Genomic DNA, 13531 nt, shown 5'->3' with positions numbered 1-13531 from the left:
GACGACGATGAGCGTGCCGCACCGCACGCCGCTGCGTGAGCCGCTGCAGTCGAACGTCGCTCAGCGGAAGGCTCTTTTGGAGCCTGCAGCGCAGCAAGGCAAGGTGGGTATGCTGGCCAAGCTGCGCCCCGTACCCCCCAAAGAACAGGATCAAAACAGCGAGCCGGTGGAAAAGAATGCGCGCGCGTACCCTCTCCCGACGCGGTCTGCGCGCAGTACCGAGCCGCCTACGAAGGAAAACGGACTGAACGCCAACCCATTCGTGCAGCGCGCGCGCGCGGAGCGGCAAGAGCCGCCCGCGCGCACCCCGACGCCGCGGGCGAAGGCGAGCGAGACGAGCTTTGCGTCGGCAAAGCGCATGTTTTCGAACCCGGCCTCGACCGAGTCCTCGGTTATGGTGCGCTCCAAGTCGAACCGCAAGGACAGCGAGTTCGGCTCGGGTCGCATCCGCCTTTCGCGCCAGAGCCTCGCGCAGACGGCGCCCAAGGAGGCCGCCCCGCCGCTGCCCGCGACGCGCTGGATGGAGTCGGAACGCGACAACGTCCAGGCATACGACTACCTGTGCCACTGCACCGAGGCGCAGCAGTGGATCGAGCGTTGCATCGGCGAGTCGCTCGGCGGCGATATCGCCAACATGGGCGAGGAGATGCGCAACGGCATTGCCCTCGCCAAGCTCGCAAAGCACTTTGAGCCAGAGTGCGTGCCGCGCATCTTTGTGCACCCCAAGCTCCAGTTCCGGCACACGGACAACATCAACTACTACTTTATGTTTGCGGACAAGATTCGGCTTCCCAACTGCTTCCGCTTCGAGTTGACGGATTTGTACGAGAAGAAGAACTTTCCCAAGGTGGTCTACTGCCTGCACGCGCTCAGCCACTTTATGGCGCACTACGGCCGCTCGGACAAGGTCGACGACCTCGTCGGCAAGCTCGAGTTCAACCCCGAGCAGCTGAACAAGACGCAAAAGAGCCTCGACGCGCAGGGCGGCACCATGCCGAGCTTCACCGGCGTCGGCCAGGCGCTCGCACAGGAGATGGGCGCAGGCAGCGCACAGACTGTCGCACGCAAGGCTGACAACGACTGGATCAAGCCGGAGCGCGCGCCGCGCCCGACGCCCAAGGCCGAGGTCCAGGAGACACACGCGCCCGCCGCGCTCTCCCAGCGCGCGCCGAACCAGCGCGCACAGGACGCCCTGGCGCGCGCGCGTGCCGAGCCGCGCCGCAAGTCGGATTTGCAGCGCACCATTCCCAACGAGGTCCGCGAGCGCGCGCAGCAGCTCCAGCGCGAGCGCGAGCGCAAGAAGCAGGAGCAGGCCGAGGAGCGCAAGCGCAAGGACGAGGAGCGCGAGCTCGAGCGCCAGCGCCAGCGCGACGAGCTGCAGCAGGAGCGCCTGCGCCACCAAGAGCAGCGCGATCAGCGGATGCGGGCCATCGATCGCGAGCTCGAGCAACAGCGTGCCGACCGTGCGCAGCGCGCCGAAAAAGAGCGCCGCGATCACCGCCTCGAAGACGAGCGCGAGCGCGAACGCGAACGCGAGCGCCGCGAGGACGAGTACCGCCGCGAACGCGAGCGGACACACCGCGAGCTCGCCGCGCAGCGCGCCAACGACGCCGCGCTCGAGCGCGAGCGCGAGCGGGCGGCGCGTGCGGAGCGCTCGGAGAAGGAGCGCATCGAGCGCCTCGAGCGCCGCGAGCGCGAGCGCGAAGAGCGCCTCGACAAGGAGCGCGAGGAGCGTGCGGCGCGCCTCGCGGCCCTCGAGAAGGAGCGCCTGGCCAGCGAGGCGTTGGAGCGCGCCTCGCGCGAGCAGGAGCACTTCCAGCGCGAGCTCGAGTTTGAGCTGGAGCGCAAGCGCCAGCTCGAGGCGCACGCCGAGGAGCTCGCCAAGGCCCGCGCCGAGACGCAGGCCGCGGAAGAGCGCCTGCGCCGCCTCGCAGACGAGACGGCCGCCCGCGAGCGCCGCGAGCGCGAGCGTGCGCTGCAGCAGTGGTCGCCGGCGCTGGTCGCCGCGTGTTCCGGCGCGCTGGCACGCAACGCGTTTAAGGCCAAGCGCAGCGAGCACGAAGCGCTCGAGACGCTGTATATTGCACTCCAGGCGCAGGCGCGTGGCGTGCTTGCGCGCAAGGAGCGCATGAAAGTCCGCGCGCAGCACGAGGCGCTGCAGTGCGGCCGCACGCTCGTCCACCTGCAGGCCGCGCTGCGTGGCGAGCTCTTCCGCCGCGCGTTTTACCAGCAGTTTATGGACCTGGATGAGGCGGAGAGCGGGATTGTCGCCTTCCAGGCGCACGCACGCGGCGCACTCGAGCGCCGCCGCATCTTTGGCGTGCTGCTCGCGCTCGAGCGCCGCACCGAGACCTTTGTGCAGGTGCAGGCGTGCGTGCGCACGGTGCTTGCGCAGCAGCGCCTCTTGCAGCGCGTGCAGGCGCTGCGCGGCGACATGGATGCCATTGCCACGTTCCAGGCGCACGCGCGCGGCGCGCTCGCCCGCCGCTCCTACGGCCAGATGCGCGCGGCGTTCCGCGAGGTGACGGTCGTGCGCTCGGTGAACCAGATGCAGTCCTCGCTGCGTGCCGCGCTCCTGCGGCGCAAGCACAAGGAACTGCGCAAGGAGATGGAGTACGTGCAGCCCGACGTGACCGGCGTCCAGGCCGCGATCCGCGGCATGCTCGTCCGCCAAGAGTTCCGCTGGTGGGCGCAGCACCTGTACGAGAGCGAGCCGGTGGCGGTGCACCTGCAGGCGCTGGTGCGGGGTACGCTGCTCCGCCGCCGCTTCCGCGCGCGGTGGGGCCACTACTTTGCGCACCGGCGCGACATTGTCACGGTGCAGAGCGTGGTGCGTGCGCACATCCAAGGCGCGCACTACCGCGCGCTGCGCTCCGAGCGCCCTCCTCTCGCGGCCGTCAAGGCGTTTGCGCACCTGCTTGATAATAGCGACGCCGACTACCGCGACGAGATCGCCGTGGAGCAGCTGCGCGCCGCGATTGTGGCGCGCATCAAGGAGAACAAGGCCACGGAAAACACCGTGTCGGAGCTCGAGACAAAGAACGCGATCCTCATCCGCAACAAGATCGGGATCGAGGAGGCGGCGAAGGAGCGCACGGAGCGCGGCCTGCTGGGCCACGCGTACCAGCGCAACTCGGTGCTGGCCGAGGCGCGCGACCCCTTCTCCGAGGCGCAGGACCGCACGACGGCGCGCCAGCGCGAGCTGTACTCGGGCCTCTTTTACCTCTTGCAGACGCGGCCCGAGTACCTCGCCAAGCTCCTCGTGCTTACCAACGCCTCGACGACGCTGCCTGACGCGGACCGTGCGCAGTTTGAGCAGACCGTGCTCACGCTCTTTAGCTACGCGCAGCAGCCGCGCGAGGAGTACCTCTTGCTCCGCCTGCTGCAGCGCGCCATTGGCGAGCAGCTGAGCGGCGTGCCGTCGCTCGACGCGTTTGTCGTGTGCGACGCCGCGTTCCAAAAGCTGCTGGTGCACTACTCGCGGGGCGTGCAAGAAAAGGCGTACCTCGCCAACCTCCTTGCGCCCGTCGTGCAGCACATGGTCACCGACGCGCAGCTCGACCTGGAGACCGACCCCAGCGTGCTCTACCGCCTGAGCTACGAGCGCGAGGAGGCGGCGACCGGCGTGCGCCCGTCGCGTGCGCCCGACGCCGACTTTGACCAGGCGCTGAACGACCAGGGGACGCGCAACCTGTACATTCTGCACCTCCAGGCGCTGCGCGCCGCCACGGAGCAGTTCTTTGCTGCGCTGCGCGCCGCGTCGCCGCAGATGCCGTACAGCATGCGCTACATTGCACGCGAGCTCTTCCGCGCGCTTGAGCAGCGCTTTGGCGAGTCGCGCGAGGCGACGCTCCGCGCGGTGTGCGAGGTGATCTACTACCGCTACATCCACCCCGCGGTCGTCGCGCCAGAGAGCGTCCTGGACGACACGCCGGTGCTCGAGGCGCGCACGCGCCGCAACCTTGCGGTCGTCTCGCAGATGCTGCTGCAGCTCGCGCGCGGCGTGCCGTTTGGCGACGACCAGCCGCGTCTGCAGCCGCTGAATGAGTACGTGCTGCAGACCGCGCCGCGCTTCCAGCGCTGGATGCAGGGCATGATCGACACGTGCGAGGACCCCGAGCTGGAGTTTGGCACGGACGACTACACGGACGCGGCGAGCAGCCACAAGCCACTGATCTACATCTCGCCAAACGAGATCTATGCAGTGCACCAGCTGCTGTGCAACAACCTGTCGAACCTCGCGACGAGCGCCGACGACCCGCTCGAGACGATCCTCGCGCAGCTCGGCCCGCCCCCGGTCGCGCCCACGGCCGAGCTCGAGGCGGCGCGCAGCGAAGAGATCCCGCTCGAGCTTTCGCAGGAGCTTGCCGGGGTGCGCGACCCCGGCGCAGAGGCCAAGGCGCTGTTTGTCGAGACCAAGCGCTTGGTGCTGGCTGTGCTCAAGGTGCAGACCGCGCCGACGCTCCTGACGCTCTTCCTCGCGCCGGTCACCGACGCGGACGAGGCGCGGTGGGACGCAGCGCTCGCCGCGGACGCTGCGCGCCCCCAGGTCGGGACGGAGCTGTGCGACATGCAGCAGCTCTCCTTTGCCGAGCTCAAGGCGATGGCCCTCGAGAACCTCGTGCAGCTGGAAAAGATGGGCAAGGTGCGCCGCAGCGATGCTTTCCAGGCGATGCTCGACGCGCTTGCGCTCGACATCCGCCTGCGCCACCGCCGCCGCCACGCGCGCCGCGCCGAGCAGCAGATGCTGTCCGGCACGCTGCACAAGCTGCACGAGCGCCACGCCTTTATGCAGACGCAGATCGCCGAGTACCAGCGCTATGCGGACCAGACGATGAAGACGATGCAGCGGCGCAGCCACAACTTTACGCTGCCCTTCTCGAAGCAGTACTTCCACGAGCGCAGCCTCAAGGCGGCCAACGCCATGCCCAAGTTTGGGTCCTACAAGTACCCCGCACGCCGCCTGATGGACCGCGGCGTGCTGGTCGCGATCGACGGGCCGTCGAACATGACCATCGACCAGGTCTCCCTCACGCTGTCGAGCGACGAGCTCGGCGTGTTCCTCATCGAGGCCGCCGTCTCGCACGTTCCGGCGGGGACGTGCGCCGTGCGCATGGAGGAGCTGCTCGAGGCACAGTACAACGGCCACCGCACCATCGCCGTGCTCGACCAGTCGATCACGCTCGACGTGAACGCGCTGGTGCAGCTGATCAACAAGAGTATGTTCTATGGCTAACATCAGAGTTCTATGCGTAAGAGATACCCTGTAGCGCACTGTGCGAGTTATTAGATTTCCTTGGTACCCGCCGCAGCGCGAATGTCGCGCTGGAGGTGCGTGAGCTCCGCGTCCTGCGACGCGCCCTCCTCGGAGCGGTGCAGCAGGCCCCAGGTGAGGTGCAGCGCAAAGTACGCCGCGGTGCTGTACGCCAGCACGCGCAGCAGGGGGGGGAAGATCTCAGAGTAGAGCAGGCGGTGCTTGCTTGGCTGCGCCGCCGTGCGGTGGGGCACCGCCTGCGGCGTGACCGGCGTGCCGGCTTGAGGAGGCATCGGCGAGCCGGTAGGGCGCTCGGTCGAGTACCGCTGCACACGCACCGCCCGCGCCGCGCGGGGGGCCACACGCAGGGAGAGCGTCGTTCCCATCATGATGGCGGGAGGTGATTAGTCAGCGTTCTCCGCATGCCGCCAGGGCGCCATCGTGGCACGCTCGTGTGCGTCGTGCTGAAGGCGGTACGTCGCGCGTCTGATGTAGAAAAACTTGCCTAATAAGCGCTCGATAGGCAAGCAGGATCCCTATGCGGAGCTGTCCGTCGGCGACGACACGCAGCGCACGCGCCCGGACAAAAGGGGTGGGCAGCACCCGCTCTGGGACGAGCAGCTGCACTTTGAGATCTACGATGGCATGCAAAACGCCCTTGCGCCGGACGGCGCAAGCGGCCACGCGCTCGGCATCGCCTGCTTTGCGCTCGACAAGGAGTCGGACATGATCGGCGAGGGCACGCTCGCCCTCGACCACGTCCTGCAGCACGGCGAGCACGACCAGTGGATTCCACTCACCAAGAACGAGCGGTACGCGGGCGAGGTATACGTCGAGCTCACATTTTACTCGCTCGACATACCCAAGTACGGCAGCGTGGGACAGGGGCCGCCGCCGACCACGCCGGGCACGCCGGGCTCCTCGATCCGCACCGCCAGTCCGGTGCGCGTCGCGACGCCGGTGCGCACCACGTCTACCTCACAGGTGCTCGCGCCACGCTCCGCATCAGGCACCGTGCCGCCGCTTCTCCAGCCAGGGCACCTCACCGCGCCGCCGGGCACGTATACCCCCCCGTATTCCCACGCGGAGCACGCCAGACAGGACCGCCGCGTTCCCCCGGTGCCGACGCGCGCCTGGACCACGGAGAATGTAGCGCCGACGTCCCCGTCGAGCACCGCACGCCACCACTCGGTGCCGTGCGCTGCGCCCGCTCCGGCGACGATCCTGCCGCCGCCGCGCAGGTACGACCAGCGGGGCGTGCACAGCCCCCCGCGCGTCCGCACGCCGCCGCTCCGCTCGCCCCACGCACCTGCACCCGGCGCCGCGGTGCCGCGCTCCGATAGTCTGCCGCTCCTTGCGCCAGGCGCGCCAAGCACAGACACGGCGCCGCCGTCGCCAGGCGCGTACGGCCTCTCGCCGATCCGCTCGCCCAGCGCGCCGAGCACGCTGCCCGGCTCGAGCTTCGCGTACTCGGCGAGCGGCCAGTGGCTCCCGCCACTCACAGCCGACGACTCTGCTGCGTCGCTGCCCGACATGCTCTCGCCGTGGCGCGCGCCGGACGACACGTCGTACGACACGTCGTACGAGGACGCGTCGCGGCACTCGCGGCACATGCTGCAGCGGCCTACGCGCGCCGTCACGACGGACGCCGAGGCGATCGAGGCGGCGGCGGCCGCGCTCATGTCGCCCCACGCCGCCGAGCTGTCTGCGCACGAGGCGATCTACGGCCGGAACACGTCGATCGACACGTCGCGCCCCCTGCCGTCGCCGACGACGCGGCGCCCGCTTCCGACTCCCCAAAAAGGCACGAACCGCTTGGCGAGCGTATCGCTCGACATGCCGCGCACCGCGACGCCCGCGCGCGCGTCGTCGCCCCTGGCCTCGCCCCTGGCCTCGCCCCACGCCGTGCCTCGCGCATCGTCGCCACTGCCGACGCCCCCCCGCGCGTCGTCGCCCATGAGGCTCTCGCCGTTGACGATCCCTACGTCGCCCGGCGGCGTGCCTGCGCGTGTCCCGTCGCCGCGGTCCACGGTGCGTGTCCCGTCGCCCCACACCCCTGTCTATGCCTCCCCCCTGGCTGCACCCCCCCGGGCGTCGACGCCGCCGCCTGCGTACGCGCCGATGCTTCCCCCCCGGAGTTCGCCGCCCTTGCCGCCGTTACCTCCTTCGTAGCTATGTCCCCCGCTTGTCCAGTGCGGCGAACGTCGTAGACGACGTGCTATATTCGGCTCCCGGGATGCCGCGGAATCGTTTTCGCATGTCGAGCAAGGAGCGCTTGCAGTCGACAAAGCCGTGGTAGGCCTGCTGGCACTCTGGCGAGAGCTCCTTGAGGTGGTTGGTAAGGCACTCCTTTCCTGTGTGTCCCTGTACCTGGACGCAGTCCGACTGCATCAGGCACTCGGCCAGTTCCGCACGCAGATGGTCACACTGTGTCAGCCAGAGCACGTACCACCCCCCGCATCGTGCAGGCCAGAGCGAAAAACCCACGTGGATGTATCGCCGCCTCCCGATCACGTGGCTGTCGGAGACCGGCGGCGCGGTTTTTTGAGCCTTAACCTGCGGCGGGAGTGGACATGGACGTAGCGGTTGAGGAGCCAGCTGCTGCAATCGCTGGGGCTGATCCTGCACACAAAAATGCGCGGTTCCTTCATCCCGAGGATGCGATATCGCCGCGCACCGGCTCGCCGGTAGCGCAGGTGGCCACCGAAGGCACGTTTGACCCAAAGCCTGCCTATGCCCAGACGGACGAGGAGGAGGAGGAGACACGCAATGTAGAGATGAATCTCCGGCGCTGGGCCGAGCAAGAAAAGCTGCACAGAAAAAACTCACGCCACGCAACTATGCGGAACCCCGTACCGACGAACAGCTCGAGCGGGCTCGTCCGCAAGTTTAGCAGCTCATTGTCGCGTGTGCCGTCGCACCTTCGCTCGCGGAATACCCATGCTCCTTTGGACAATACGTTTGAGATGCAGGGCAGCTACGGCCACACCGCCGACGCGCCACGCCCGCACCGCTACGACTCGGTCGACAGCGATGAGGGGCAGTTTGTCAGCGTCGGCGAGAGCAGCGAACAGCAGGCCCTCCGCGCGGACCAGTCGCACAGCTTCTACGAGCAGGAACCAGGCACTGGCGACCTAGGCTCCGTTTCGTTTGACGATTTTGACGAAAACAAAGATCCAGGCTCGGTGCGGCCGGAAGGAGCACAGCCCCCGACAACCGCGGCCGCATACGACGCCGCGGTGCCTGCCGCGGACGCGCCCTACCCGCCCGAGGCACTGGACTCCAACATGGCCTCTGCCATGGCAAAAATCCGCTCGCACAACTTCCCGACCGTCACCGTGGGGCGCGCTTCGAGTGTGCAGCACCGTAAGCGGGGAGAACGCCCAGAAGAAGCGCTGACTGTCGACACCTCGGCACCCTACGTGCCGCATACACGGCGGGGCGTCATTAGTGCGATTCCCGAGGCTGCACACCAGGACGAGGTCGAGGCAGACGTCGTGAGCAGTAAAGCGCCGAGCGACCCTTTTTCCTCGCCCCGGCACAATGCCAGCGAGCCGATGAGTGCAGGGGCTATTTCGGATATGCACCCGGCCGTCATCGACATGCCGCTGGCTGCCGACCAGAACGACTACCAGGGGCCCGCCGCCTCGATGCACTTTGGCGAGGACCAGCGCGAAAACGACGTGGCGCCGTCCCGCCGCTGGTACTGGTCGGACTTGCTCCTCGGCTGTGGACTGTGCTCGACCGACGACGACGACGAAGAGCAGGCCGGCCGTACCAATCCCATGGAGTGATTCATTAATTTCTGTAGAGTAGCGCCAAGCCGGCTTCATTGCATTGTCTGTTTTACATTTATGGCGGGCGCAGGCCCATGCGCATCAGCTCTTGCTCCCAGGCTACCTGCGCGGCAAAGTCGGCACTGTGCTCCTCCTCGTAGTCGCTCGGCATCGACGCGGGCGACGAGAAGTCGTACTCGCTCTCCGACGGCGACATACACAGCTCGTCGGGGTACAGACCGAGCACCGCATGCGCGAGCGTGCGCAGGCCACGCTCCCGCTCGCTCTGCCGCGCAGCAAGGTACATCCACACAAACGGCCAGATGTGCACGCCACCATGACCCACTTCAGGAACCGTCTCGAGGAGCGCCGTGTCGCGTTCCTGCGACGCCCACACAAGACGGACGCGTGCTACCCACGCCTCAATGTCGTGGGCGAGCACCTCGTTGCGGCCCCATGTCACAAAGATGCCGCGGGGCAGGTGGATCGCACTCCAGTCCCCAAGCCCAGGGTTCAGAAGGGTGTGTGTTGCAAGCACCGCCTGCGGCGATGTGTGCACGCCGAGCAGCGCCGACGTCCGGTACAGCGCATGCGGCCGGGCGATCGCGTCGCTGCACGACTCGTCGGGCGGCACGACCGCCGAGCGCGTGCTCGTATACTTTGGCACGGCGTCGGACCGCGCCGGCCGTGGCGCACTGTGCAGGAGGGGATGCGTGAGAAAGTGGTGTAGATAGTGTGCGGCAGTCGACACAGGCTTCATCATCCCGGGCGTGATTTGCTGCTCCTCGAGGTAGGCACACAGCCAGCTCGCGGGGCCGCGCGCACGCCGCGGGCGGCGCAGGACGCCGGCATAGAGCTGCGCGTAGTGCATCAGCGCCTCGGGTGCGAGAAAATCGAGCGCGCCAGGCGCCGCGTCCGACGTGGCACGGCGCTCGAGTGCGCGGCGCACCGCAGGGTCCGGCGCCGCGGCCTGCTGCCGGAGCGACGTAAAGGCAAACGCCTGCTGCGGCCGTATATCCACCACTGGGCTAATGAGCATCGCCCGCGCAGGCACCGGCAGCCGACTCCAGTCGCGCTCGCCGAGCAGGGGATCCTGCGCCTGTTTCGCAAGGCAGAGCAGCATCGACATCACAAGCCCGCCCCCGGCGCTGTCGCCACACAGAATAATCTGCTCGGGCGGGATGTGCTCGACCTCGACGAGGTGCGCGTAGCAGCGCAGGCACTGCAGTAGCGGCGTCGGGAAGCGCACGCCGGGCGCCAGGTCGTACTCGACCGCGACGCAGTCCGCGTGCACGCGGCCGCTGCTCGCCTTCTGTACATGGCCCAGGACACGCAGGATCGGCTCGGTGTAAAGCGCGACAGAGCCGAGGGCAAAGCCGCCGCCGTGCACAAAGAGCAGCACGGCGCGACGCTGGCCCTCCTTGGGGGGATGCGTCGGGGGCGTCGACCAGCGCTCGCCGCGGATCCAATACGCCCGGAATCCGCGCTGGATGCTTGGCGAAGGGAGGGGCGCCTGGCTCGAAGGCTCGTGGTCCGCCCAGTCGTACGGGCGCACGAGGTGTGCGACCCCCCCGCCGGTGCGCCACTGGACGAGCGGCCCGGCGGTCTCTTGCGATAGCGCGATGCGCGGCAGCATGTACGGAAATCGTGACAAGACGAAGCGTGTGCCGCACAGCACAAACACCGAGAAGAAGCACGGCGCGCTCCCCCCCGCGCGCATCTGGCGCTTGCTCAGCTTCCAGCGTGCCTGCAGCTGATGCCGAAAACGAAAGACTGATGGTGAGCTTCGCGACGTACCGATGTACACAATTCCGAACCATACCATGTCCAAAATCTCTGCCACGGCGCACGTACGCAGGATATTCGCAGCGAGCGATATGAGGAACACGAGCAGATCGGTAAAGTACAGGCCGCCCAGCAGCGGGCGCTTGGGCGGTTTGGCGGGCAGTGTGCGTACCTCGCTTGCGGGCTGTGCATTCTTGGTCTCGATGCTCAGCCCGCTCATTGTGCGCATGTGCCGTACTTGCTGTCCGCGCGACCGTAATGCAGCTCTGACGCCGGGCGGCGGTGAGGGCACCTCGCCCTGGTCCGCGCCCTGCCCCATCCTGGCTCGCACCGAGGTGTGGCCAGAGCTTTTTTGTGGTGTGTCAGCATTAGTCACTATGGGTATCGTTATACAGCGAGGCCCGCGTGGAGGCCCGCGCGGAGCCACGGGCGGAGCCGGTGCTCGCGCCGCAGTGCCCACGCCTTGACGACCATGATCGCAAAGGACCACGAAAAGACGAGGGCGACGACAGCAATCGCCACATTGAGCATAGCCATAAAGTCGCCAAAGTTGGCGCGCATCGCAGCAAACGATACCTCCTCGTTCGACAGAATAAAGAGCAGGCCGCCGCACGTCAGCGCAAAGCTCGCGATGATCTCGGTAGGGGGCCTTCCGGGCAAAATACTCGACGGGGGACGCAGCCATAGCAAAAAGTAGGTCAGCATACGAAAGAGGGCAAACGCAGCGAGCATCACGCCCCACAGCATATGCACCTGCACCTCGTACACATAGTCCTGGTGGTGCGCGGCCATCGCGACGCCCGTCACGCCAATCACCAGCGCGGGGAAGGGATTAAAGTAGCTCGCGTACGAGGGCGGGGGCGTCTGCGCCTCGACCGCACTTTGGCCGGCAGCCGGCATCGACGAGGGGTGAGAGTGCACCACGGCACTGCCGATGAGCGAGCGCAGCGCTTTCGATTCGATGCCCATGCCGACCAGGCCCACGAACCAGAACATGACGGCGATCGAAATGTGCTGCACTTGCTTCACCGTGTAGGGATCGGTGGATTTGGAGCTCAGGCGCTCGAGCCATGTGTTCGACGCGCCGTACAGGAACACGACAAAGCACTCGACAAACTCGGCCGTGGGCATCGTCCGGCGCCAGCGCGCGGCGCTGCTGTGCTGCGAGTTGCCGAGCGTCGGGCGCTTGTTCCACGCCCAGCCGTACTCGCCAAAGGCGCCGAGGTACCGCGCAAAGGACAAGATGCCGTACCAGAAAAAGATACCGCCTTTGATGCCGTGGGCCAGGCAGGGGTTCTTGTAGTTTTTGCGGCACGAGCCGGTGTAGATCGCGACGCCGACGTACAGCGTGGCAAACGCAAGAGGGACGAGGCCGCGCGAGACGACCGTATAGAGCAGCGACCCGGCGCCGAGCACGCGGGGGTGCCGCGTGTGCAGGCGGTCCCAGTACGATACGGGCGGCGCCTCGTCCAGCGGCGGAAAGTCGCTCGCGACCGGCGACGAGAGCAGCTGCGCCTCGGCGTCGTCCGAGTCAAACACAGTATAGGGCTTGTGCTCGCCGGGTGTCGCGTCGCCCGACACCGAGTCGCCGAGCGTCTGATCGGTGCTTGAGGTGCCCCGCGACTGGGGCACCGGGCGCGAGTGCATCGGAGCAGAGGAAAGAGGGGCGCTCGCCACGTCTTCGCTGCCGTTCAGGAGGAGGCGCAGCGCAGCGTGCATGCCGTGCATGCTGCCCGCGTACTTGGGCACGCCGCGCACGATCCGCGCGACGCGGCCCACCAGCAGGACGACTTCCGAGGCAAAGCAGCCGACCGACAGGACGTACACGGCGCGCACCATGCCCCCGAAAGCATTGGGAGGATAGAGCGACGGCGAGAGCGCAAAGTACAGCCGCCCCGTGATGAGCGCCAGCGTGAGCGTCGCGAGGTACGCCGCGGCAAGCAGCGGCGACAGCGACGACTTGACCGCCTGGACGCACAGCAGGACCGGGAGCAGAACAAAGCACGCGAAAATGTACTCAAACGCCGCCATAGCCCACAGAGCACGGTGACGCACCGGCTCCGTGTCGCCCATGTCCCCGCCGATGCGCGAGCGGACATCCTCGCGGAGCGCCGTCCAGCTCCTTGGATCGTCCTGATCCGCGAGCGAGCGCCAGTATCCATGAGCCGCGCCGATCACGACTCGGTCGGGCCACGTCGCGGCGATCTGGTCGGCTTGGAGGCTTGCAAAGCGGCGCAGCTCCTTGAGCTCGCCGGCGCCCAGGCCATAGTCCCACTCGATGTAGCTGAGCGGAACCGGCCCCTTTTTGGAGAAAAGCAGCGTCTCGTTCAGCGCGAGCATCGGTGGCGCGCCGCCGCCGTGTGCGTGGCCGTGAGACGCATTGCGCCGCGGCGCCGGGCGCAGCGTGGCGCCCGCGTCGTGTACAGGAATGAGCCAGTCGACCGTGTCCATGGCAATGCAATCCGTGGACGTGTTCACGTAGCTTGGCACCGTGCAAAACTTGGGCACGTCCGGCATCGGTCGCGAAGCATCGTGCGTGTGTGGCAGGGCCTGTGCGTGGGTCTCGGGCTCGGCATGTTCGTGACTGCCGTGCCGGATATCTAGCACGGCCGCGGCCGTCTCCTTTGCCAGGGCCAGGCCCGCTATACAGAGCGCCCCGCGCCAGCGCATTGTGGCAGTTTGACAAGAGCTCGGACCTTTTTTATGGCCAAACTGA

General features: G+C 67.5%; 6 protein-coding genes across 6 annotated transcripts; 3 read left to right on the top strand and 3 right to left on the bottom strand.

The window, feature by feature from the left end:
- Positions 1 to 7: 7 nt before the first annotated feature.
- Positions 8 to 5236, top strand: IQG1 (iqgap- protein; the record flags this gene model as incomplete). Its single annotated transcript, XM_060266793.1, has 1 exon — positions 8 to 5236. One exon carries the CDS (start codon positions 8 to 10, stop codon positions 5234 to 5236), a length of 5229 nt encoding a protein of 1742 aa, XP_060122776.1.
- Positions 5237 to 5286: 50 nt separating this feature from the next.
- MJAP1_002859 (uncharacterized protein) lies at positions 5287 to 5547 on the bottom strand (the record flags this gene model as incomplete). The annotated part of the gene is made up of 1 exon (XM_060266792.1): positions 5287 to 5547. One exon carries the CDS (start codon positions 5545 to 5547, stop codon positions 5287 to 5289), a length of 261 nt encoding a protein of 86 aa, XP_060122775.1.
- Positions 5548 to 5676: 129 nt separating this feature from the next.
- MJAP1_002858 (uncharacterized protein) lies at positions 5677 to 7426 on the top strand (the record flags this gene model as incomplete). The annotated part of the gene is made up of 2 exons (XM_060266791.1): positions 5677 to 5727; positions 5750 to 7426. The coding sequence occupies 2 exons, from the start codon at positions 5677 to 5679 to the stop codon at positions 7424 to 7426; spliced, it is 1728 nt and encodes a 575-aa protein (XP_060122774.1).
- Positions 7427 to 7827: 401 nt separating this feature from the next.
- MJAP1_002857 (uncharacterized protein) lies at positions 7828 to 9048 on the top strand (the record flags this gene model as incomplete). Its single annotated transcript, XM_060266790.1, has 1 exon — positions 7828 to 9048. One exon carries the CDS (start codon positions 7828 to 7830, stop codon positions 9046 to 9048), a length of 1221 nt encoding a protein of 406 aa, XP_060122773.1.
- Positions 9049 to 9106: 58 nt separating this feature from the next.
- Positions 9107 to 11035, bottom strand: MJAP1_002856 (uncharacterized protein; the record flags this gene model as incomplete). The annotated part of the gene is made up of 2 exons (XM_060266789.1): positions 9107 to 10803; positions 10828 to 11035. 2 exons carry the CDS (start codon positions 11033 to 11035, stop codon positions 9107 to 9109), a joined length of 1905 nt encoding a protein of 634 aa, XP_060122772.1.
- A 167-nt stretch (positions 11036 to 11202) lies between these two features.
- MJAP1_002855 (uncharacterized protein) lies at positions 11203 to 13485 on the bottom strand (the record flags this gene model as incomplete). Its single annotated transcript, XM_060266788.1, has 1 exon — positions 11203 to 13485. One exon carries the CDS (start codon positions 13483 to 13485, stop codon positions 11203 to 11205), a length of 2283 nt encoding a protein of 760 aa, XP_060122771.1.
- Positions 13486 to 13531: the final 46 nt, after the last annotated feature.

The sequence above is a fragment of the Malassezia japonica genome, chromosome 5, assembly GCF_029542785.1.
Source record: "Malassezia japonica chromosome 5, complete sequence".
NCBI lineage: Eukaryota > Fungi > Basidiomycota > Malasseziomycetes > Malasseziales > Malasseziaceae > Malassezia > Malassezia japonica.
This window is presented reverse-complemented; position numbering and strand designations above follow the sequence as displayed.